The sequence below is a fragment of the Bos mutus genome, chromosome 9 (assembly GCF_027580195.1).
Source record: "Bos mutus isolate GX-2022 chromosome 9, NWIPB_WYAK_1.1, whole genome shotgun sequence".
Taxonomy (NCBI): Eukaryota; Metazoa; Chordata; class Mammalia; order Artiodactyla; family Bovidae; genus Bos; species Bos mutus.
In genome coordinates, this window is record NC_091625.1 from 32,538,301 (window position 1) to 32,564,711 (window position 26,411).

A 26,411-nucleotide genomic window follows, 5' to 3' on the forward strand; every position below is an offset into this window, starting at 1 on the left:
TGTTTTTGCATCCTTGGTGTACAGTATTGACTTCACCTGATCTTTCTCTCTCAATTATTTGTCAATGTAAAATGGTACCATAGTGATGAACAGGTAGGAAATTATAGCCGAGGCAGTGCATTGTCTCATCCACAGTGCATCTTTGAGTACTTACACATTTTCCCCAGGCAGGCAAGACCTTGATTTTACTGCAGTCTTTCTTTGAGGTAGAAAAATAAAGTTTAAGCCCACGGCGTTTAGGTATACATTTTGTTTTTGTTAATTAGTATTGCATTTTGTGGATATGGCACAGTTTATCCATTTATCAGTTAATGGTTTGTTTCCAGTTTGGAGTGATGAAGTGTTCGCCTGTAGGTCTTTGTAGACATACATTTTTCACTTCTTTTGATTAGACACCAAATTCAGTTCCCCATTTAATTAGCTTTGTACCCCTTGTGAAAGTTAGTTGACCAAATGAAATAAGTCGGAGGAAGACAAATACCATATAATGTCACTTACATGTAGAATCTAAAAATGCCAAACTTATAGAAATAAAAACTAGAGTAGTGGTTACCAGAGGTTAGGGCGGTGGGGAGATGGGAAGATGTAGGTCAAAGGATACAAACTTCCAATTTGCTATAAATTATATTAAAAATAAAATTTCATCAGTTTCTTTTCTGTATATCTTAAGTAATGTAGTTGTTTATATAGTGTGCAAAATCATAAAGGTACAGTAGCTGCCTTGCTATGATTTTAATAACTCTTACTAGGTGTTTCAAATTGTGTTCTATAAGTTCATTTAGAATAGCATACACTAAGGCCTCATTATAAAAGCCTTAAAAGGTAACATGTTTCCATAATTGTCATTTTCAGTGTAGGGCAGATATAAACAGATTTTTTAAATTGCATGTAACTCTACCTGCAGCATTTGGTTGTTAGGATTCATTCTGTTTTTTGAACTATTTTAATGAGTCAGGATTAAGGCTTCCCTGGTGGCTTAGATGGTAAAGAATCTGCCTGCAATGTAGGAGACCTGGGTTTGATCCCTGGGTTGGGAAGATCCCCTGGTGGAGGGCATGGCAACCCACTCCCGTATTCTTGTCTGGAGAATTCCCACGGCAGAGGAGCCTGGCGGGCTATAGTCCATGGGGTGGCAGAGTCCGACACGACTGAGTGACTAATTACACACCGCCTGCAGCATTTGGTTGTCATGATTCATTCTCATTTTTAGACTATTTTATGAATCAGGATTGAAGTTTAGTAAGAAGATTGCCATGCAACTGGTTTGGTAATTGTTTAATTGTCTTAATTACAGAGAAAGGTTTCCTTTCCTTTCTTCCTATTTGCTCAATTTTCTAAAGGGTTTAGATCAAGGAGGGTACAAATTGGAAGAATAAAGTCTCATATTTTGTTTTATATATATTCATAAATGTGTCTGGCAAGTATTGGATTGGCCAAAAAGTTCATTCAAGTTTTTCCATACACCATTACAGAAAAACCTGAATGAAATTTTTGGCCAACTCAATACTTCAGCAGTCCATCTTGTCAATAGATGAAGTGCTATAAACCAAGTATATTGTTGATTGCTTTTCTACTGCAGACCTACTTTTTTCTTTTCTTTACTTCTTTCTTGATGCCAAGAAGTTTTATAAAATAAGAAGAGACTTCTTAGGAAGTTGTCAACCATGGGAAAAATTTTTAGCAGCTAACTTGTGGAAGAATAGAATAATTCATGTCATCTTGTAAATGTCATCATGTATTGTCTAGGCACTTGTCTTACTGAAATAAGTACAAGATGTGTAAAGTAAAGCATAGCTTAAAATATCGTGGTATAGGTCTTTCCTGACTTGTAATCCTCAATGGAGGAAACTTTTTTAGATCCTTGGAAGAGGATACCGTAGATGCTCAAGCTGTCTTAGAAGTTTTCTGTTAGGCATGAAAATGATATACAAAAACCAGTATTTAAAATATCTGTAACATGTTACCAGGAGATTAATATTTAATTCAATATATAAATTAAATATATATTCACTTTTATTCTACAAATGTAATAATTATAGCACAAACAGTTTACCATATCATTCTGATAATTTCCACAACTTATGTTGAGTTTTAGAATTATTAATATGGTCTTAGTTGTTACCACTTTTAATGAATTCCTGTTTGAACTACAGTTTGACTAAATTGCATGAAATGACTACCCATTAAATTGATAGTCACTGGAAAAGGTCAGTTTTCATTCCAATCCCAAAGAAAGGCAATGCTAAAGAATGCTCAAACTACTACACAATTGCACTCATCTCACATGCTAGTAACCTGGTGGCTCAGAGGTTAAAGCGTCTGTTTGGAATATGGGAGACCCGAGTTTGATCCCTGGGTCGAGAAGATCCCCTGGAGAAGGAAAATGGCAACCCACTCCAGTACTCTTGCCTGGAGAATCCCATGGAGGGAGGAGCCTGGTAGGCTACAGTCCATGGGGTCGCAAAGAGTTGGACACGAGTGAGCAACTTCACTTTCACACGCTAGTAAAATAATTCTACAAGCAGGCTTCAGCAATATGTGAACCGTGAACTTCCAGATGTTCAAGCTGGTTTTAGAAAAGGCAGAGGAACCAGAGATCAAATTGCCAACATCTGCTGGATCATTGAAAAAGCAAGAGAGTTCCAGAAAAACATCTATTTCTGCTTTATTGACTATGCCAAAGCCTTTGACTGTGTGGATCACAATAAACTGTGGAAAATTCTGAAAGAGATGGGAATACCAGACCACCTGATCTGCCTCTTGAGAAATCTGTATGCAGGTCAGGAAGCAACAGTTAGAACTGGACATGGAACAACAGACTGGTTCCAGATAGGAAAAGGAGTACGTCAAGGCTGTATATTGTCACCCTCTTTATTTAACTTATATGCAGAGTACATCATGAAAAACGCTGGGCTGGAAGAAGCACAAGCTGGAATCAAGATTGCCGGGAGAAATATCAATCACCTCAGATATGCAGATGACACCACCCTTATGGCAGAAAATGAAGAGGAACTAAAAAGCCTCTTGATTAAAGTGAAAGAGGAGAGTGAAAAAGTTGGCTTAAAGCTCAACATTCAGAAAACGAAGATCATGGCATCTGGTCCCATCACTTCATGGGAAATAGATGGGGAAACAGTGTCAGACTTTATTTTTTTTTGGCTCCAAAATCATTGCAGATGGTGATTGCAGCCATGAAATTAAAAGACACTCCTTGGAAGGAAAGTTATGACCAATCTAGATAGCATATTGAAAAGCAGAGACATTACTTTGCCCACAAAGGTCCGTCTAGTCAGGGCTATGGTATTTCCAGTGGTCATGTTGGATGTGAGAGTTGGACTGTGAAGAAGGCTCAGCGCCAAAGAATTGATGCTTTTGAACTGTGGTGTTGGAGAAGACTCTTGCGAGTCCCTTGGAAGGACTGATGCTAAAGCTGAAACTCCAGTACTTTGGCCACCTCATGCGAAGAGTTGACTCATTGGAAAAGACTGATCTCTCACCTGATGCTGGGAGGGCTTGGGGGCAGGAGGAGAAGGGGACGACAGAGGATGAGATGGCTGGATTGCATCACCGACTCGATGGACGTGAGTCTGAGTGAACTCCGGGAGTTGGTGATGGACAGGGAGGCCTGGCGTGCTGCGATTCATGGGGTCACAAAGAGTCGGACACCACTGAGTGACTGGACTGAACTGAACTGAAGTAACATGGAGTTGTAATAAGCAGAGACTTTCGCTTAATATCAGCAATATTGTTTATAGTGCTTAATTGTCTCAAGTTTTTAAGAGCAGTTACTGTCAAACATTTTTTCCAGCTCCTATGATATGAAATTTGAAATACCTTCTTGGTCAGCTGGGCCATAATAGAAAGAGTGAGACGGTGTGGTACTTTTTTGCTAGGCTGCCTGTATTTGAATCCTGGCTCTGGCGGCTACATATAAGCTGGTAGATAGTGTTGAAATGGGAGAATTTTGAGAGACTGATTAGCAGAAACCAACCAGTCAGGAAGGATGCCATGAGTGGTGTCCTGAAGGCCCCCGTTTATGCCAGGAAGTAACTCTTTGTTGGGTGATGGAAAGCTCTGAGGAGTGGCCTAAGTAGTGGATAGGACATTCAGGGGTTTGAAAGTGTTAGTCACTGAGTTATGTCTGACTCTGCAACCCCGTGGACTGTGGCTTCAGGCAAGAATACTGGAGTGGGTTTCTATCTTCTCCAGGGGCTCTTCCTGACCCAGGGATTGAACCTGGGTCTCCTGCGTTGCAGGGAGAATCTTTACCATCTAGCCACTAGGGAAGCCCTTCCAAGGTGTTTGGGCAGCATCTATTTTCAACCACAGTGAAAATGCTTCAGTACTGCAACAACTAATATATCCATACTGGCGCACGTTTGCCCAGTGTCAACCTGAGCTGTATATTAGGCAGAAGAAAGAATGAAATTAAAAAACTAAATCTCTGACTAACCTGTCTCTATAACCCTGTGTGTCATCTCGACTCCAAATATCTGCCCATTTGACAAAGTGAAGTACCCTGTTACCACCTGGTTTCTACCATTCTTAGTCTGTTCATCTGCTGCTGCCTGAAACATCCTGTCCTTGTATACTTGACAGGCATTTTAAAGGTTTAATCTAGGACTAGTTGATGTCACCCAGTTACTGGTTTATTCAGAAGCAAGTCTTGTCAGTAGATCTTTGGAAAGCAAAGGATAAAGATATTGCTGCAAGTTTGAATTCCTTGAAAGTTGCTTTTTGGTGTTCATGTAGCATCTCTTAGCTTGCCAAGGAATTTGTGTTCCTCTTTGATTTACCAATTGTATTAGTTTCTTAGAGCTGCCATAACAGACAAACAAGGTAGCTTACACAACAGAAATTTATGTCTCACAGTTCTGGAGGTTAAAAGTTCAGAATCAAGGTGTCAGCAGAATGCATTCCTTCTGAGGGCTGTGAATAAAAGTCTGTTTCAGGCTGTTTCTAGTGATTTTCTGGCAATCATGTTATGTTCATCTCTTTACACAGTCTTCCCTCTGTGCATGTCTGTGTTCACATTTCCCCTTTTGTGTTAGTCTAATGACTTCATCTTGACTTTATCTGTAGAGTCTGTATTTCTAAATGAGGCTCCATTCTGAGGTATTAGGGGTTAGAACTTCAGCATCATTTTGAGGAGTCAGTTCAGCCAGTACCACCAGTATTAAAATTTTAATTTTGTTTCAGTGATAGAAGTTTGAAGATATGTTAAATTGGTTTTGTTGTTGTTTGTGTTGTTTAAATATCTTAAATATTTTTAAAAGTCTAAACATTTTTTTTTTCTAAATGATACACTAGAGAGGGGCAGTCATCTAGATTATCTGATTAATAGTTATTTTCTATGGATATATTTACTACTTTGGGAAAATACTTTAGCTTTTGAAATTTTGATGTAATTAAAGGATGATGTGATGAATGACAATTTCAAGATGTGGAAACGCTTCTGGTAATACATATACAGTCTAGTGTAGCCTTACTGTGCTCCTTCCTTACGCAATGGTTAATTTTCTTATTTGCAGAAAGCTTCCACAAGATAATGAGACCAACATCTTACATTTAGTATTATAATGTGTTCTGTTGTCTACCAATTCTTGATTAGATTTGCACATTTACTTTAGAACTTCCTTGAAATTCTTCATGTTATGTTGTATTCACAGGTGTAATTTAAATTTTTTTATGAAAATCATTGGGAAAATACTAGATGACATATAAATATTCCCTTTAGCCACTTCTGACATACTAATAGCGTAAACATGTTTGTGCAGGTTTTGTCTGGATCATCTCGTCAAAGTTATTCACCTCCCGGCTATCAAGATTTCAGTAAGTGGGAATCAGTGCTGAAAATAAAAGAAGGACTACTAAGGCAGAAAGAGATTGTAATTGATCGGTGAGTCATTTTTTTTTAAATTATTACTGAGTATTTCAGGCATGCAGAAGTGTAGATTAATAAAGCAAGTATCTTTGTACCTACCACTTAGAGTTTAAGAAATAGAACCTTACAAGGACATTGAAGTCTCATGTCTGTCTATTCCCAGTCCCAGACATTTCTAAAATTTTGCCTGAGTACCAAAGCTCTGAAAAAAAAAATTATTTTAAACTGAATAGACTCCTGATTATTCTGAGCAGTAAATCTTAATATTAATTATTTATGATCTATATTGATTCTACATCATTTATGTATACTTTGGGGATAATTAAACCTGTTGCCTATCATGGTAATTGGAAGATAGCTTGAGAAGGCATTTTTTCTTAATCAATGCTAGTTACTAATTATTTTCATGTGCTATTATGAGGTAAAGTACTAGGTATTTTAATCTTAAAATTAGATCCTTATTCAAACCTTTAAATATATTTAATAGTTGAAATTTCAAAAGATTTTGCTTAGAAACTTAATGTTAAGCATGATCTGCTGGAATATAAACTAGTGCACAGACCTTCTGACTTCCTTACTCTCCACTATGTTCTCAACCATCTTGAACAGAGCCTGGCATGTAGTACCTGTGCTTAGTGCTTGATAACGTCCATATTAGTATTTATTTATTTATTAGTATTCATTTAAATGAATGAAGATTGCAAGAGATTGTTACAATTGATTTTATGAAAAACTATCTTAAAATATTAGATGTTTCCAGTATAAGTGAATTTTATGTAAAAGTATAGACACAGTTTGGAGAAGGCAATGGCACCCCACTCCAGTACTCTTGCCTGGAAAATCCCATGGACGGAGGAGCCTGGTGGGCTGCAGTCCATGGGATCGCGAAGAGTCAGACACGACTGAGCAACTTCACTTTCACTTTTCACTTTCATGCATTGGAGAAGGAAATGGCAACCCACTCCAGTGTTCTTGCCTGGAGAATCCCAAGGACAGGGGAGCCTGGTGGGCTGCCATCTATGGGGTCGCACAGAGTTGGATATGACTGAAGCGACTTAGCAGCAGCAGCAGCATAGACAGTTGGATATATATTTTTAATACTTAATTTATTGTATATACTCGAAATTAATGCTGTTTTTAAACAGACCAAAATTCAGACTTTCATTAATATGAATTGATTTGTCCTCAATGAGAATCACTCAGCTTTTATTATTATTTAGACACCATTATACCATTCTATTGAGTATAAGTTAATAGATGTCTTAGTTCATTTGGGCTGCTATAACAAAATACCGTAGACTGGGTAGCTTATTATTGTTCAGTTATGCAGTCGTGTCGGACTCTTTGTGACCCCATGGACTGTAGCACACTAGTCTTTCCCATCCTTCACCATCTCCCAGAGTTTGCTCAAACTCATGTCCATTGAGTCGGTAATGCCATCCAACCATCTCATCCTCTGTCATCCCCTTCTCCTCCTGCCTTCAGTCTTTCCCAGCATCACTGTACAGGAAGCACTGATGAAAACCATCCCCAAGAAAAAGAAATGCAAAGAGGCAAAATGGTAGTCTAAGGAGGCCTTACAAATAGCTGAGAGAAGAATCGTGAAAGGCAAAGGAGAAAAGGAAAGATATACCCATCTGAATGCAGAGTTCCAGAGAATAGCAAGGAGAGATCAGAATGCCTTTTTAAATGAACAATGCAAAGAAATAGAGGAAAATAATAGAATGCTTATAGACAATAAACATTTATTTCTCCCACTTCTAGAGGCTGGGAAGTCCAAGGCACTGGCCAATTCAGTGAGAATCTGGTGAGAGCCAACTTCCTGGTTCATAGGTGGCCATCTTCTTGCTGTAGCCTCATGTGGTGAAAGGGGCAAGAGAGCTCTCCAGAGCTGCTTTTGTAGTGATGCTAATTGCATTTGTGAGAACTCAGTCTTCATGACCTAATCACTTCCCAAAGACCCTCCACCTCCACCTTCTGTACCACATGTTGGGCGTTAGGATTTAATGTATGAATCTCAGGGAAGGCTCCCAACGTTCAGTCTATGAAAGTAAGAAATACAGATAGTTATTAATATAGTCTATTAAATATATTTATCAATTTTGTATATATAGAAGGATACTAAGGAAATAATCCAAAATCATTCAGAGTTGCTCAGTTGGCCAATTCTTGTTTTAATTAAAAAATTTTTTATTGAAGTATAATTGATTACAATGTATAGGTATACAGCTAAATGATTCATATATATCTGTATGTGTATATATATATTCATACATATTTATATATAAATCTTTTCAGATTGTTTTATCATGTAGGTTTATTACAAAATATTGAGTATAGTTCTTTCTGCTATGCTGTAGGCCCTTATATATGTATGTGGTGGCTCAGATGGTAAAGAATCTGCCTACAGTGCAGGAGATGTGGGTTCAACCCCTGGATTGGGAAGATCCCCTGGAGAAGGAAATGGCAACCCACTCCAGTATTTCTTGCCTGGAGAATTCCATGGACAGAGAAACCTGGTGGGCTACAGTCCATGGGGTCACAAAGAGTCATACACAACTCAGCAACTAACACCATACACTGTGTTACTCTAGTTTTTAATTTATCCATCCCCACCATCTTTCCCCTTTGGTAGCCATAAGTTTGTTTTCTATGTCTGTGAGTTTCTGTTTTGTAAATAAGTTCCATTTGTATCATATTTTAGATTCCACATATAAATGATATATTTTTTTTTACTGTAAAATACTTATCTGGACTGACTTAGTATGATAATCTCTATATTCATTCATGTTGCTGCAAATGGCATTATTTCATTCTTTTTTATGGCTGCATAATATTGTGTTGTTTATGGGTACCACATCTTTATCCATTCATCTGTTGGTGGACATTTAGGTTGTTCCCATGTCTTGGCCATTGTAAATAGTGTTGCAGTGAACATTGGGGTGCATATCTTTTCAAGTTATAGTTTTCTCCAGATATATGGCCAGGAATGGGATGGCAGGATCATATGGTAGCTCCACTTTGCATTTTTTAAGGAACCTCCATACTGTTCTCCATAGTAGCTGTACCATTTTTCATTCCCACCAACAGTATAGGAAGGTTCCCTTTTCTCCACACCTTCTCCAGCATTTATTATTTGTAGACTTTTTGTTGATGGCCATTCTCACTGGTGTGAGGTCATACCTAATTGTAGTTTTGATTTGCATTTCTCTAATAATTAGCAATGTTGAGCATCTTTTCATGTATCTTTTGGCCATCTGTGTGTCTTCTTTGGAGAATTGTCTGTTTATATCTTCTGCATTGTCATGAGTAGGAGTTGGCTGGTCTAGGCTAGCCTCACCTGGATGGCTTGTATGCTCCCATACAAGCATCTGCAGGGTTCCGTTATCCTGCAGTATTCTAGCTAGGGTTTGTTTGTAGGGTGGCTGGGTGAAGTTCAAAGAGAAAATGAAGCACACTCAGTCTCTTGGAGATTAGGCTCAGAAATGGCACAGAATCACTTCCTCTATGTTCTGATTGATCACAAGGCCAGGAGACTTCACCTGTGGACAGAAGGAACAAAAGGTGTGTAAGTAATATAGGGAAGGGAATAATTATGGATGTTTTTGTGAATCATACACCGCACCCAATGTCTTAAATAATCTTCGATATTTTACAAGTCTGTTATAAAATTTGTGATGATTAATGCATTTGATATTGTATAAGACAGAGGAAGAAAAAGTAGCTCCTCTTTCTGTAGCAATAGAATCAGAATTTAAAAGCAAAAAATGTTCAAGTATAAAAATCTTTATATAACAAATATAGTACTAAAAATGAGAACAAAATAATAGTATATTTTTTCTAGGAACCAGATTAGAGTAATGGCCTTTAAAATTGTGATAACACATACAGAGGCTATTTGAGAGAGTGAGATGACAAGATTTAGTTTCTTAATGGATGAAGCTAAGAGTAAAGATGCCAAACTTTTCTATTTTGGAATATGGTGTGGTTGATGATACCTTACACTGGATATTATTCCTGAAAATACCAAGTTGTTCATGATTGCATGAGAAAAAAAATTTTTTACCATGCCTATAGCTTTTATAGATTTTGGTTAATTAGATCAAAGAAGATCAAATGTTAAGGAAAATTAGCTGCTATAGAAACTGTTCTTATGGTTACCAGTGGGAAATGATCAGAGCGATAGATTGAAAGTTTGGAATTGACATAGATGTATTTTTAAAATAGGTAACCGACAAGGACCTACTGTATATGGCACAGGGAAATCTGTTCAATATTCTGTAATAACCTAAATGGGAAAAGAATTTGGAAAAGAATGTACATTTATATATGTAACTAAATCACTTTGCTGTACACCTGGAACTAATAGAGCATTGTTAATCAACTATACTCCAATATAAAATAAAATTGTTTTAAAAAGTAAGAAAAAGAAACTGTTCTTAAGTGTCCCCATCTTATGAGAAAAAGCACATAGTTTAATTGCAAAAGCAACTCAAAGGAGGAAAGCTGGTTTCCTAATTCTTTATACTCGATACTAATCATTTAGGTCATTCTGAATAAGATAGTTGACCTTTTGCAAATTGATTGTCTCGTCTGCCTGGGTACAAGGAGTTTCACTACTTAAGCAAAAAGTGAGGTTTTCGAAGATCACTGTTTTAGGCAACTCCCCTCTCCCACCTAGCTGTACAGCATGAGGATTAAATGAATGAATGTGTGTAAAAAGTCTTAATCCTGTCTGATGCACAGTGGCCATTTAACAAAGAGTAGCCTCATTATATGTGTTTTGTGTATATAATAGTTATATTTATGTAATTGTCTTTCCTCAGTGGATTCTGAGCTCCTTCACAGAAGAGAGTTTCAAGTATATTTTATTATTCATAATAGAAACTCACTAAATATTTGTTCAGAGGAAATAGCCTCATTTTAATGAAAAAGCAGCTAAGGTTTTTGGTTAATCTATGCTGTTGCTGATACTTATGGTTCTTATAATGGTTTACACTTAGAAGTTGCTTGGCTCCTGCCACTGAATTGAACAGATAAAATAGAAGGTGCACTGGAGCCTGATTCAGAGAGGAAACCTGCTACGCTCAGTGGAGATAGCTGAGTTAATGTTATTAGTAAATGATACTATCAGCACAGAGGAGAATCTCATTCTGTCATTACTTGCAATTTCCAACATAGTACCTACAAATCTTCTTAAAATTGTCCAATATTAAGAAATCTGACTAGCCACTGTTTCGGGGTTCTTCGGAAGGAGACTAAATCTTTCAGTTCAGTTCAGTTGTTCAGTCATGTCTGACTGTTCGCAAACCCCATAGACAACAGCACGCCAGGCCTCCCTGTCCATCACCAACTCTGAAGTCTACTCAAACTCATCTCCATTGAGTCGGTGATGTCATCCAACCATCTCATCCTCTGTCGTCCCCTTCTCCTCCTGCCTTCAATCTTTCCCAGCATCAGGATCTTTTCAAATGAGTCAGCTCTTCACATCAGGTGGCCAAAGTATTGGAGTTTCAGCTTCAGCATCAGTCTGTCCAGTGAACATTCAGGACTGATCTCCTTTAGGATGGACTGGTTGGATCTCCTTGCAGTCCAAGGGACTCTCAAGAGTCTTCTCCAACACCATGGTTCAAAAGCATCAATTCTTCAGCACTCAGCTTCCTTTATAGTCCAACTCTCACATCCATACATGACCACTGGAAAAACCATAGTTTTGACAAGATGGACCTTTGTTGGCAAAGTAATGTCTCTGCTTTTTAATATGCTGTCTAGGTTGGTCATAACTTTTCATCCAAGGAGTAAGCATCTTTTTATTTCATGGTTACAGTCACCATCTGCAGTGATTTTTGGAGCCCCCAAAAATAAAGTCAGCCACTGTTTCCTTATCTATTTGCCATGAAGTGATGGGACCAGATGCCATGATTTTTGTTTTCTGAATGTTGAGTTTTAAGCCAACTTTTTCACTCTCCTCTTTCACTTTCATCAAGAGGCTTTTTAGTTCCTCTTCACTTTCTACCATAAGTGTGGTGTCATCTATATATCTGAGGTTATTGATATGTCTCCTGGCAGTCTTGATTCCAGCATGTGCTGCATCCAGCCCAGCGTTTCTCATGATATACTCTGCATATAAGTTAAATAAGCAGGGTGACAATATATAGGTCTTTTGTATTCATGAGCCCTAGAACACACCTGCATTTATACTAATGAGGTGATTCTTGAGCCCTGAATTTCTGCTTCAGGACCTGGGCTGTTCACCAGAGAGACCAACGCTGTGGTCAGAGGGTTGGGTCTTGGAGCTAGTTCAGCCTCCAGGACTGGAGATTGAATTCAGTCACACAGCTGGTGATTTAATCGGTCATGCCCATGCAGTGAAATTCTATAATAAAAATTTGGGGAACTCACCAGATTTGTGGCCAGTTGGCTAAAAGTGTGGGTGACCTGGGATCCCACTTGCGTGGCATCTGAAGTGAGGCTTTCTTGCTGGGGACTCTGCCCGAAGAGTTGTGAAATCCAGTGCTAAGTTACAGTGTTTGGTGTCTGAATGGAGTTTCACACAGTATAGCAGTTGGCCTTGAAACGAAATAGATTTAGAAATTGATTTTACGATGCTATATACCTAGGTTCTTTTAAACTGCCAGTGAGTCTGTTCTGGTTCGGGAGCACTGGTTTGGGACCCTGTGACGAGACCTAAAAGGCGTGAGAGCAGGTGCTGTCCACGTGCCATAGAGGTGGCTCTGAGGTTCCACAATGCCACCCCAGGTGCCCTGCACCAGGGCCTGGAGCGGAACCTACGTGTCCCATGCCCCGGCCACTCCCAGCCCACTCTGGCTAGAGTCTGATGGCAGTGGCAGCGCTAAGGGACCCACCTCAGGAACAGTATAAGCTTTGAAGACGTTGCTGGGTACCTCTCCTGGGAGGAAGGGAGGCTCCTTGTTGAGGCTCAGAGATGCCTGTACCTCATTGTGATGCTGCAGAACTTTGCACTCGTATCTTCACTAGCTAGGGCTTCAGGGACAGTGCTGAAAAGCAGTGGGTAGAAGGATATCTATGCCTTCTTCCTGATGTCAATGACCCAGATAACCATGATGGTGTGATCACTTACCTAGAACCAGACACCTTGGAGTGCGAAGTCAAGTGGGCCTTACGAAGCATCACTGTGAACAAAGCTAATGGAGGTGATGGAATTCCAGCTCAGCTATTTCAAATCCTAAAAGATGATGCTGGTAAAGTGCTGCACTCAATATGCCAGCAAATTTGGAAAAGTCAGCAGTGGCCACAGAACTGGAAAAGGTCAGTTTTCATTCCAATCTCAAAGAAAGGCAGTGCCAAAGAATGTTCAAACTACCTCACAATTGCACTCCTTTCACACGCTAGCAAAGTAAGGCTCAAAATTCTTCAAGCTAGACTTCAACAGAACATAAACTGAGAACTTCCAGATGTTCAAGCTGGATTTCGAAAAGGCAGAGGAATCAGATCAAATTGCCAACATCCATTGAATCATAGGAAAAGCAAGAGAATTCCAGAAAGACATCTATTTCTGCTTCATTGACTACACCAAAGTCTTTGTATGGATCACAACAAACTGTGGAAAATTCTTAAAAAGATGGGAATACCAGACCACCTGACCTGCCTCCTGAGAAACCTGTATGCAGGTCAAAAAGCTACAGTTAGAACTGAACATGGGACAACAGACTTGTTACAAATCGAGAAAGGAGTATGTCAGGCTGTGTATTGTCACCCTGCTTATTTAACTTCTATGCAGAGTACATCACACAAAATGCTGGGCTGGATGAAGCACAAGCTGGAATCAAGATTGCTGGGAGAAATATCAAAATAACCTCATATAGGCACATGACACCACCCCTATGGCATAAAGTGAAGAGGAACTAAAGAGCCTCTTGATGAAGGTGAAAGAGGAGAGTGAAAAAGCTGTCTTAAATATCAACATTCAAAAAACCAAGATCATGGCATCCAGTCCCATCACTTCATGGCAAATAGATGGGGAAATAACAGAAACAGAGACTTTATTTTCTTGGGCTCCAAAAATCACTGTAGATGCTGACTGCAGCCATGATATTAAAAGACACTTGCTCCATGGAAGAAAAGCTATGACCAACCTAGACAGTATATTAAAAAGCAGAGACATGACTTTGCTGACAAAGGTCCGTCTAGTCAAAGCTATGGTTTTTCCAGTAGTCATGTATGGATGTGAGCCTTGGACCATAAAGAAGGTTGAGCACTGAAGAATTGATGCTTTTGAACTGTGATGTAGAAGACTCTTGAGAGTCCCTTGGACTGCAAGGAGATCCAACCAGTCCATCCTAAAGGACATCAGTCCTGAATATTCATTGGAAGGAGTGATGCTGAAGCTGAAGCTCCCATACTTTGGCCACTTGATTCGAAGAGCCTACTCCTTAGAAAAGGCTCTGATGGGAAAGATTGAAGGCCAGAGAAGGGGACGACAGAGGATGAGGTGGTTGGATTGCATCACTGACTCAACAGACATGAGTTTGAGCAGGCTCCGGGAGATGATGAAGGACAGGGAGGCCTGGCGTGCTGCAGTCTATGGGGTCATAAAGAGTTGGACATGACTGAGCAACTGAACAATAAATATATCTAGGTATAAACAGCCAAAATAACTTAGAAACACACTTTATTAAAACTGTATTAAATACTCAAGTAAACTGATAAAAATAATGAAATCTTAATTCAACACTTGTGATAGAGAATAAATATGATATAAATATAATAAATAAATACCCCATCTTGCATTATGGGATCTATCTCAAAATGAAAGCTGTACTATAAATTGCTATGAGCAATATCTCATCTGTTAATTGATCATGTATGTGAAATTAGAGTTAACTTTTAATAACCTGATATGTACACATATGCCTTGTTTTAGGAATCTGATCATAAATCCCAGGTTATAAAGCAGGTGAGTTAGAAGGACATTTAGTATGAATTCTTTTTTTTAAAAAAATCCACACTATACCAAAGAATTCACCACTGATTTTAAAAGTTTACCTAGCAAAATTATATGATTTTACTTCCACATGTAATTAAGTGTGAAACATACACATTGCTAAAGGCTCAAATGATAGCATTTTTTAGTAATAAAATATTTTAAAATTAAGATATTACATTTTTTAGACATGTTATCACATACTTAATAGTTTATAGTATAATATAAACAAACTAATAAAATTTTACTGGTCTTTGTCTTTCCACCCTATACCTTTGGTCACCTCTTCTTTTATTTCAATCTGTCTTCCCTGTCTATCTCTTACAACCTCATTATGAGTCTTGTTATTAAGTTTTTGATGATTAATGATAATACATATAAAACTCTTAGCATGTTGCCTGACACATTAACAGTTTTCAGATGTTTTAGGAAACATTCTCAAAAGTTACACAATTTGATTAAAGTAAGTTATGATCCACTGAGGAAATATTTGAACTTCAGCGTGTCCGGGTCCAGCATGAGGTGACATTAAAATGAAATTTCAGCGCCATCAAGAGATGTAAATCTGCCACCATGTGAGTTCTCCATCCTTAGTGATGTTTCTGCATAGATCATGCAACCTGGATATTGTAGATAAGGTGCAGGCAGAGTACAGCAAGTGAACTACATGATATTTATAAAAATACCTGTCACTCCTTACAATGAGTTTTTTCAGATGTTTCAATTGGTATTGTATGTCAAAAAGAATTTGGATGAATGGAAAGAATGATATTAAGATAACGACATTCCAGACTGAGAATGAAACAGTTTGTATACTAGGCAGCAAGAAGAAAGAAAGCAAAGCATGACTTTGTTAGAACCTAGAAAGAGTATTCTACAAAAGATTATGTTCTTTTAAGTAACCAGAAGTACTCAGTATAAACTTTTTTCTGTATTTAACATATCTCATGGTACTGTGGTTTAAAAAGATTTCTTCTTATGAATTTTAAGATCATACTTCTAACTCTTAATGCCAAATTAGAATACGAAAATTCTGCTTTTAATTGTATCAACTTATAAAAGTATGTTTTTTGTAATGTGACCCCAACTTATGTTTTGCAGGCAGAAGCAACAAATTACCCACCTGCATGAAAGAATAAGGGATAATGAATTACGAGCACAGCATGCCATGTTAGGACACTATGTAAACTGTGAGGGTTCTTCCGGGGCTGGTTTACAGGTAAGATTACAAAGGGTTTTGTAGTTATCGTTTTACTAGTCTTGTCAAACATATGCTTAAGCTGTATGATTAGGACATTTGGGGACTAGTAATCTGTTCCTATGGTTCATATTTATATGTGTAGTAAAAGACGTTCCAGTGCTGTTTTCCAGCTGTCCAGTTCACATGCTTTTCCCACACTAACAGGAATTACTATTATCAGTTTCTAGTGTAGCCTCCCAGAGTTGATATTTATTACAACTCACAGATAAATTTATTTTATCCTACACAAAAGATATCAAAATATATAAAATATTCAACATACTACTTTTTTTTTTTTTCATATTATATAAAATACAATGACTATTTCCATATCATTACCTAGGCAGCATCCCTTTCCTTTGCTTTTATAGCTGCTTGATTTCCCATTTTATGGAAACAGCATAATTTATCCATCCTATCTTTGCTTATCAAAATTTGGGTTGTTTCTAATTTGGGACTACTATGCACAATCTTATAAAAGTGAAAATCTATACTCATTAAACAGTAACTCCCCATTTCACTCCCTGACCCATGGCAACTACCATTCTACTTTCTGTCTCTGTCATTTTTAATTACTCCAGGTATCTCATGTTAAATGGAATTATGTAGTATTTGTCTTTTTGTGGCTGGCATATTTCACTTAGCGTAATATCCTCAAGGTTCATCCACATTGTAGCACGTGTCAGAATTTCCTTCCCTGTTAAGGCCAAATAATATCCCATTGGATGCATACCATGTTTCGCTTTTCTACTCATCTTCCAGTGGACATTTGGCTGGATTCCGTATTCTATCTGTAGTGAATAATACCGCTGTGAACGTTTTTGCATCATTTATTTGAACATGAATACTACTGGCAAATACTTTATGGTAGTACGTACTTCTATTTGGTCATTTCCGTTTATATCTTTATTCTTAGAATTAAATCAATTTAAGTGTAATTTTTTCCTCCATTATATTTTTAAACTTGCAGTTTTATTAAAGGCATTGTTATATTAAAATCAGGACATGATAAATGAAGACCAAATAACAGACTTATTTGCGGCAGAGGCACTTAACATAGAGATTCCAGCTTGTTTGTCATACTTCAGTTACTAATACATCAAATAGCTTGTTATTATGTGATGTCATCTAAAAGTCTCTATCATACTGAGATTAATAGTGTTCAGTTATTTGAAAGTGGTATTTCTGTACTACTTAAGTAGTATAATTTGCTTTGATAAGGGTATTTTAATAGAACCGTGCAGTTTCCCCTTATAACTTCGTTATTCTGAATAAAGGTTTTACTTGAATTATACAATTAATATTACCAAAAAACATAAAACTCAATATCTGTCTGCAAGCTAAAGAAAATGTTTTTTGACACATAGCATCAGACCAGTAGAGGGCTCTCTAAGTCAGTCTGCAAGGACAGATAGAAATAGAAGGAAAATGGGGTTGCTAAAAATATTATAAGAATTTTAAATTATGTGGGGGAATTAAAATATTGTTGAGAAATTCATTTTAAAAGATAAGTGTGAGACTCCTCTGGCGGTCCAGTGGTTAAGACTTCACCTTCCAATGCAGGTTCAATTCCTGGTCAGAGATCTAAGATCCCACATGACTGGTGGCCAAAAAAACCCCCAAAAACATAGAACAGAAGCAATGTTGTAACAAATTAAGTAAACACTTTAACAATGGTGTACATCAAAACAATCTTTTTAAAAAAAGGTAAGTGCAATTAATAAAAGAGAATGCAAGGAACCCCCTCCAATACTAAATGGATACAATAAATATATAAATTTTTTTCAGTAGATTGATACAGAGTGAATAAAATGGCAAAGGTTTAGAAGTAACAACTAATACAATAAATTCTCCTTAGTGAAGGAAGTTCTTATTTTTCTTTATATTTTATTGAACAAATTTGACATGTAATATGGAATGAGTTTGGGCTTCCCTTGTGGCTCAGAGGGCAAAGAATTCACTTGCAACCCAGATCTGGGTTTCACCCCTGGGTCTGGAACATCCTTTGAAGAAGGGATTGGACACCCACTCCAGTATTCTTGCCTGGAGAATTCCCATGGATAGAGGAGCCTGGCAGGCTACGGTCCATGGGGTCACAGAAGAGTCAGACACGACTAAGTTACTAAGCACACATGCACAGTGTGTTTAAGGTGTATGGCATGTTGCTTTGATACATTTATATGTAATATGATTGCTATTTTAGTGGTATTTATCACATTACATAATTATAGTACAATATTATTATCTGTATTCATTATACTGTGCATTAACTACTTGTGGCATATTTACTGCTTGTTGAAATTTTACCCTTAAACACCACACTCTTATCCTCTGTGGGTGCTCCACCCCTTCTCATGATCTCTGGTAAGAAGGTTCTCTCTGTTTATTACAGGTTTAATTTATTTAGATTCCACGTATAAGTGGTATCATACAGTACTTGCTTTTCTTTATCTGATTTATCTCATTTAGCATAATGTGCCCAAGATCTGTATATGTGTGAAGATATCCTCCTTTCTCATGGCTGAATAAACTCCATTGTATATTACATCTTTTACCCATTCATACGTTGATGAATGTTGGGATTGTGGCCTTATCTTGGCTGTTGTAAATCAGCTCAGATCAGTCGCTCAGTTGTGTCCGACTCTTTGCGACCCCATGCATCGCAGCACGCCAGGCCTCCCTGTCCATCACCAACTCCCAGAGTTCACTGATACTCACGTCCATCGAGTCAGTGATGCCATCCAGCCATCTCATCCTCTGTCGTCCCCTTCTCCTCCTGCCCCCAATCCCTCCCAGCATCAGAGTCTTTTCCAGTGAGTCAACTCTTTGCATGAGGTGACCAAAGTACTGGAGTTTCAGCTTTAGCATCATTCCTTCCAAAGAAATCCCAGGGCTGATCTCCTTCAGAATGGACTGGTTAGATCTCCTATGATAACTATGGGAGTGCATGTATCTTGTAGAAATCATGTTTTCTTCTGGGTGTATATCCAGAGATGAAATTGCTGGATCCTGTGGTAGATTTGTTTTTTTATATTTTTGAGGAACCATCATGTTGTTTTCTGTAATGGCCACGCTAATTTATACTCCCACCAACCATGTTTAAGGTCCCCTTTCCACCACATCCTTTCCAGCACCACTTATCTCTTGTCTTCTTTATGATAACCATTCTAACAGGTGGGAGGTAAGATATTATTTTGATTTTGATTTGAATTTCTCTGATGATTAGCATTCCCTGATGTGATGTTGAGCATTTTTTCACGTGTCTGTTGGCCATTTTTATTTTCTCTTTGAAAATATGTCTGTTTAGTTCTTCTGCCTATTTTTAAATCAGGTTGTCTTTTGTTAAGTTGAATGAGTCTTTTATATATTTTGGATTTTAACCCCCTTATCTGATACGGGGTTTGTAGAATGTTCTCCCAGTCAGTAGGTTGTCTTTTCATTGTTAATTGTTTCTTTTACTGCACTTCTTTTTTGGTTTGATTAGTCTCATTTGTTGATTTTTGCTTTTGCTGTTTGTCCTTTTGGCATTATGTAAGAAAAAAGTCATTGCCAAGACAAATATCGATGACTTCGAGGAGTTTTATGGTATCAGGTCTTATGTTAATTTTTTGAGTCATGTGATGCAGGGGCCTACTTTCTTTGTTCTGCGTGTGTTTCTACAGTTTTCCCAGCACCATACCCACTGGGTGCTCTTGGCCCCTGTTGAATACTAGCTGACATCGTATTTTAGAGTCTAATTCTGGGCTCTCCGTTCGGTTTCAGTGGTCAGTGTGTCAGTGCCAGTACCAGTTTTATTACGGTGATTTGTAGGGTAATTTGGAATCTGGAGTGTGATGCTTCTGGTTTTGTTCTTTTTCTCAGTATTGCTTTGGCTGTCCAGAGTCTTTTCTGGATACTCACAAACTTCAGGATTGTTTATTCTATTTCTGTGAAGAGTAGCAAAGGAATGTTTTCCTTGGATTTATAAACATTACTTTTTATGCACAGCATTTTGTATTTGCACATTTTTGGGGTCCATAACTTGTTCATCCTAACTCCTTAGTATATTTAAAAAAGGAAATTATGCTTTTAATATTCTGTGTATTCTAGGTTTAAAAAGTATATTTTTGAAATAAAATACCTTTTAAATTAATTTACAGATAAAAAATACAACTCTTGAGAAGTAAATGCTGTTTGCCTATTAAAAACTTTGAATAACCTTACAATCAAAATGACCTGAGAACTAGACATTGCCAAATCTCATAGGTGGAAAATGAGAACCAGGTCTTTATCCTAAAATTCAAACTTCCCCAGTTGTTTCAATAGTAGAATTACTAGAACCAAAGAGTGGTTTGTACTTACAATATCTTATACCAAAATTTCAACCTGTAGTTAACAGGCTTGCATGGAAAAAACCCAAATGTGAAAGACCCTTCTTCCTTTTGTTAAAAATTGAAGAAGAAAGGCCAGCACTTGTTATTTGTTGTCTTTCTGATGATAGCCATTCTGCTAGGTATGAGGTCTGTCTCACTGTGGCTTTGATTTGCATTTCCCCAACAATGAGTGATGTTGAACATCTTTTCATGTGCCTGTATGTCTTCTTTGAAAAAATTTTTTCAGGTCCTCTGTCCATTTTTTAATTGGGTTTTTTCTTTTTTTTTCCCCTTGATGTTGAGTTGTATGAGTTCTTTATGTATTTTGGATATTAACCTCTTATCAGATGTATCATTTGCCTTTATCTTCTCTCATTCAGATCTTGTCTGACTCTCCCTCAAAGCCTTGCTCATGAAGAGAATAATACATTTGTTGATTTAGCAATTATTTTTTAACTCATGTTGTGCTCAGTCACTGCTCTATGAAATAGGGATATAAGAACAATTAAGATGAACAAAAATTCCTGATTTCATGACCCTTACTTTCTGGTTAGGGGAAACACTCTATTAATATTTATTGATATGTATTTATTGGTATGTATTAACTTTATTAAGGATGTCTCATTTACCTGTTAGCTAAAAATGATCACCTGTGAGAAAAGAGTTCTTTAGTCTTCATTTCCCCAGAACTTTTACTTCTTTATAATGTACTTTTTACACTCTAATTATGCCTTTTAACCAAATAATAACTACTTTTTATTTAGCTTCTGCCTTGTGCTAAAACTTCGTGTAACTTGGCCATGGTAGGTAATTTGAATTGATCATGGCACATAACTGAGAAGCAGGAGAGCTGGGATTTGCTGAGGTCTGTCATTAAAGGCTTGTGTATGCTCTTTGTTCTGTCCCTCATTTCCAATGTCTTTCCATTGGTTCAGGACAAGTAAACTTGTAAAGCCTTGCCTGTGTGTTTCTCTTTCTGAATAGCCACAATATGAGAACACCTCCCTCCAGACTCCATTTTCAGACCAGTCAGCATCCCATTCCCAGCACGAGGAACTTGAGCAAAAGCTTGCATCTACTGAGAAAGAAGTTTTACAGCTCAATCAGTTTCTCAAACAAAGAATAAGCCAATTTAGTGAAGAGAAGAAGAAACTGGAGGAAAAGGTAGGTATTTTTAATAAAGTTAAATAAGGCCCAGGGCATTCCTTCAGCATATGATTTTTTTTTTGTTATCTACTGTATGCCAGGTATCTTACCAAGTTTATTATTCTAAAGTGAATAGTTGTACAGTAACTTTTGAGAAACCCTGTGCTATCTACAAAAATCCAGGCCTTTTTTTTTCTTTTGAGAAACAAAAACACCATTGTATATTATATTATGTCTTTCTAAATAATAGTAAAGCTCTTTTTAGTTGCCTATGCTGAGATTTGACACCAATAACTTTTCTCCTTTTCCTTTTTGGATCCTGTATCTTTGTCATGTGTGGTATGAAGGACTGCTAAATGAAATAAAAGTGGTCTTTCTTTCAGAAGCACATGACTTCAAGTTATTTAAGCTGAAGCCCTTGAATAGAATAAGTAGTGAAAGCCAAATGCCTATATATACACAATGTATCTGTACATTTATTTGACCTTTCTGCCTTTATTATTTTCACATACTTCATCTCATTCCATTATATTGGCTTTAGATTTCTCTTGTTACACTCAACTTACTCTTCTATTAACTAACCTCCCATTCAGGTGATCTTAAGGCAGTCACCATAATTTTCTTTAGACAAGATTGGCACTATTGATAAGGAACTCATTGATATTTTTGAGTCAGTATAGATATACATGTGTGTATATACACACACACACATGAGCTAAAATTTTTTGTCTTCCCCCCAAAATTTGACATTTTACATGGTAGATAGAAATTGTTGAAAAGCTAGAAGTAAAATTCAAGATAATTTAACTCTTTGTTTGCTGCCTTGGTTCTAATAATAATTTATAGAAAAATTAGAGGAAAATACTTTTTCCCTAATTTATTTTGTTCTGATAATTGTATTTAAAATAAAGAAAAATAAATCTGTAAATTTCTTCTAAAATGGGACTCTCCTATTGCTTTCTAGGAATGATGTCAGTATTGTGTAATACCTTCTTGAAAGAAAAATCTTATCTTTTTATAACTGAAATAAGAAAGATTTATTAGCATTGTGTCATTTGATGGCTTCCCTGGTAGCTCAGACAGTAAAGAATCTGCCTGCAATGCAGGAGACCCAGGTTCAGTCCCTGGGTTGGGAAGATCCTCTGGAGAAGGGAATTTACACATTCTAGTATTCTTGCCTGGAAAATTCCATGGACACAGGAGCCTGACGGGCTGCAATCCATAGACTCACAAAGAGTCAGACATGACTCAGTGACTAACACTTTCCCTTTTCTTTTCTTTTCATTTTTTGTTGCTGTTGTTCAGTCACTAAGTTATGTCCGACTCTTTGTAACTGCATGGACTGCAGCTTGCCAGACTTCCCTGTCCTTCACCATCTCCTGAAGTTTGCTCAAACTCATGTCCACTGAGTTAGTGATGCCATCCAACCCTCTCATCTGTTGTCCCCTTCTCCCCCTGCCTTCAATCTGTCCCAGCATCAGGGTCTCTTCCAGTGAGTTGGCTCTTGGCCTCAGATGGCCAAAATATTGGAGCTTCAGCATCAGTCTATCCAATTATTTGAATATTCATGGTTGGTTTCCTTTAAGATTGACTAGTTTGATCTCCTTGCAGTCCAAGGGACTCTCGAGAGTCTTCTTCACCCCAACAGTTTGAAAGCATCAATTCATTTACCCATAGGTAATCACTGGAGTTCAAAATTCAGTGACCTCTATTAATCTGAAACAGAAAACTTGAAAGTTAAATAAACAGAAACCAGAAAATAGAGAACTCATCAGTCAGCACGGTAAAGAAAACAAGAAAACTAGATCCAATAATTATGTGTGGTCAGCTGCTTGTGGTCACAGACAACAGAGATAATGTGTGATCAAGCATTGGCCAAGATCTGTGATCCAGAGCAGCAAGCCTGACATGATAGCAAAGAAGAGAGTTGACCAACCAGAGAAAAAGAAGTTACCTAGGATGCCTTTGCATGGTAGAAGACAACATGACTAAATTATTCTAGTGGCTCCTGTCTGAGGTCACAATAATGTCACATTTAAGACAGTTAAACAATCAAGTGTGAATTAGGGAGCATGCAGTAAAAGTAGACTGTTTACTTATGTAACTTACAGGGTCATTTGCTAAGGCAAAAACAGGATTGTGTGGTCTTTTCAGGTCACAACCAGTGCCAACATCTGTAAGTTCTGATAGAGAACAAGTTAAATTGTCACACCAGTACCTTGATTTTAGTCCTAAGAAAGCCCCAGCACATAGTAGGATTTGTCTATTTTACCAGTGTTGCTCCTTACCCAAAGAACTAAGTGGCTCCTAATTTTATTAATGGAATAAATAGATGAAATAGGATGTGATGTTTTTCTAATTGAAATTGTTTTAATAAAAGTTGTTATACATTGGACCTGAAAGAAATTAGATAAAGCACAAAAGAAACTAGATTGTGGCCAAGCATTAGCTTTTATAAAATTTGGAAGAGTAATCCATTATACTACTAATTACTACTTATTTCCATAGTGAATATGAGAAAAGGCTATAAAGTTATTTTAGAACCCTGTAAGCTTGTGAAATAATATTAAATGTCTGAAAGACAGGCAATTTAAAGCAAACATAGTCTAGAGTTTACTTTTTAGGCAACTATTTGTATATGCTTTGTTTTTAATTGACCTTGAGTATGAAAGAGTTGTAGCAGTAGTATCTCTACAGAATCTAAAGATTTGTATATTTCAGGTGGAAAGGCAAAAACAAATAGCGCATAAAAATCTGAGGTTCAACCTGTACAAATTGGGATTTACTAGTATTATGAATTGTATATGTTCTCTAGTAGGTGTTCAGTTAACGTATTTCATCAGTGCTAGGGTGGCATTAATGATAAGGTACGTTTTTATTTTATATAATTTTTGGAAGGAAAATACGCTGCAAGTTCAGTTTGACACAGTGCTTTAGCAACAGTCTTGCTTGAGCTATGGGTTACTCTCACTAGTCCCATTATTTGTTCTTAAGTATTTGATCATTTTGATAAGTGTCCTGGCTTTGATTGCATTGCTTTATTTAGTACACGATAAGCAATTCCTTTGTAAGTAACAAAACAGCTTTAATTACTTATAGATATCTCCTTTTCTTAATTCACATAAAACATTGCACATAACTTTGCAAGAAATAAATTAAAATCATCATTCCAGAGATGAATACTTGCTTAACTGATTTCAGAATTATGCCCTGAAACTGTTTCTGTTTTTCTGGGTACCAAGACAGAAACAATGCCAAAATAAATTGGTTTTTCAATGCCAAACTATAATGTAACATTTCAAAAGTATTTTAAATGTCATTTAAACTTAGCACTATTTCAACTTGTACATAATACTGTTGAAATGACATATGAATAGTCTTGACTAAATTTGCACATATACACACAGTAAAAACTGTATCATTCATGCAGCCTGGCTGACTGCAGTTTATAGGACATCATCATTTGTAAAGCAAATAAAAATTCCCAAACTCTTAATTTCAGTGATATGAGAATTTGCAAAAATGTGAATCTTAGAATTTATGAAATAAGGTAACTCATACGTAAGTTGGAAGTGATGTTAGCTATATCTGAAACTGATGGAGAATTCAGTGATGCCTAAGATTAGGATGTTTATATAATAACAATAATAGTATTATTTTTTGACACGAAACCACTAAAGATTCTTAATCTTTTTCTTTAGCTTAAAACCAGAGATAGATACATAAGTAGCTTGAAGAAGAAATGCCAGAAGGAGTCTGAACAGAATAAAGAAAAGCAGAGAAGAATTGAGACCTTGGAAAAGTATCTGGCTGATCTTCCAACTCTTGATGATGTGCAGAGTCAGAGTCTACAGGTAATGTGAAATAAAATGCTGATCTTTAAATGGCAGAAAACATATTCTTTTTTGAATTGACTCTTTTGACATCTGAAATTTATAGTTTTTCATTCATTTTGTATTAAAATTTTGGGTTGTATATTTGGCTAATTGTAAGTTAAATCTGTGTGCTTAATTGCTGTTTTTAGGATTAACTTTAATTAGAAACTTTGTTCATTTAAGCATGAATAGCTCTTTCTTGTTCTTAATTAATACGTGGTTTCCTGCCAATGAACCTGTGTCTTAACTCTCTCACTGTTCTACTCTATAGTTTCTAAGCCACTGACACCCCACTCCATGCACACACCACATGCTCCTCAGTTCTGACTTTTCCCAGTATTCTCTGGGAGCCACCGAGGCTTAACAAGACCCTTTTGGACTATCTTTCTAGATACTTGTCTTGTTTTCATCATTCTTCTTAATCTTTCCATAAATTCTTCCTTATACTTTAATCTATGACCTCCATTCACTCCTCTGACTCCTGACTGTTTTCCTTTCTTAGCAATATCTCATCCAAAGTCCTTTTACCAACTCTGGAGAGGCCTTTCCTCTTGAGGCCTTATTTGTAAATGCTACAGATTCGGAGTAGTCCAAATCTGTAATGTGTTAAATGTGTTGTGGACATTTGCTAATATCTAAACCTACTCTTAAGTCTTTTCTCAAAGTCTTTCTGATCATGGGATTTTCAGTCTCCATGCTATTGGTACTTGAGGGCAAGTAGTATTTTGTTGTTTGACTCTATCCTGGGCGTTAAAGGACGCTTAACAACATTTCTGGCCTCTATCTACCGGATGCCAGTGGCACTGCTCCTTCCCTTCCCTCTAAACCAAAAATGTCTACAGACTTTTCCAAGTGTCTGCTGCAGGGAGTGGAGGGGTGAGAATCGTTGATCTAATCCATGGTGTATCATTCTGTAGACTTTAGACCTATAGCACATTCTCTGTTTACA

The 26,411-nt window shown here is 37.1% G+C and overlaps 1 protein-coding gene across 3 annotated transcripts in view; it reads left to right on the plus strand.

Annotated features, from left to right (window-relative positions):
- CEP85L (centrosomal protein 85 like) overlaps positions 1-26,411 on the plus strand; it is a 147,946-nt gene that overhangs the window by 89,144 nt on the left and 32,391 nt on the right. For all 3 annotated transcript variants that reach the window (XM_070376364.1, XM_070376365.1, XM_070376366.1), the window contains exons 4-7: positions 5,778-5,899; positions 15,951-16,068; positions 21,426-21,605; positions 25,289-25,441. In XM_070376364.1, the coding sequence (XP_070232465.1) occupies positions 5,778-5,899; positions 15,951-16,068; positions 21,426-21,605; positions 25,289-25,441 (573 nt within the window). The remainder of the gene's footprint in view (positions 1-5,777; positions 5,900-15,950; positions 16,069-21,425; positions 21,606-25,288; positions 25,442-26,411) is intronic.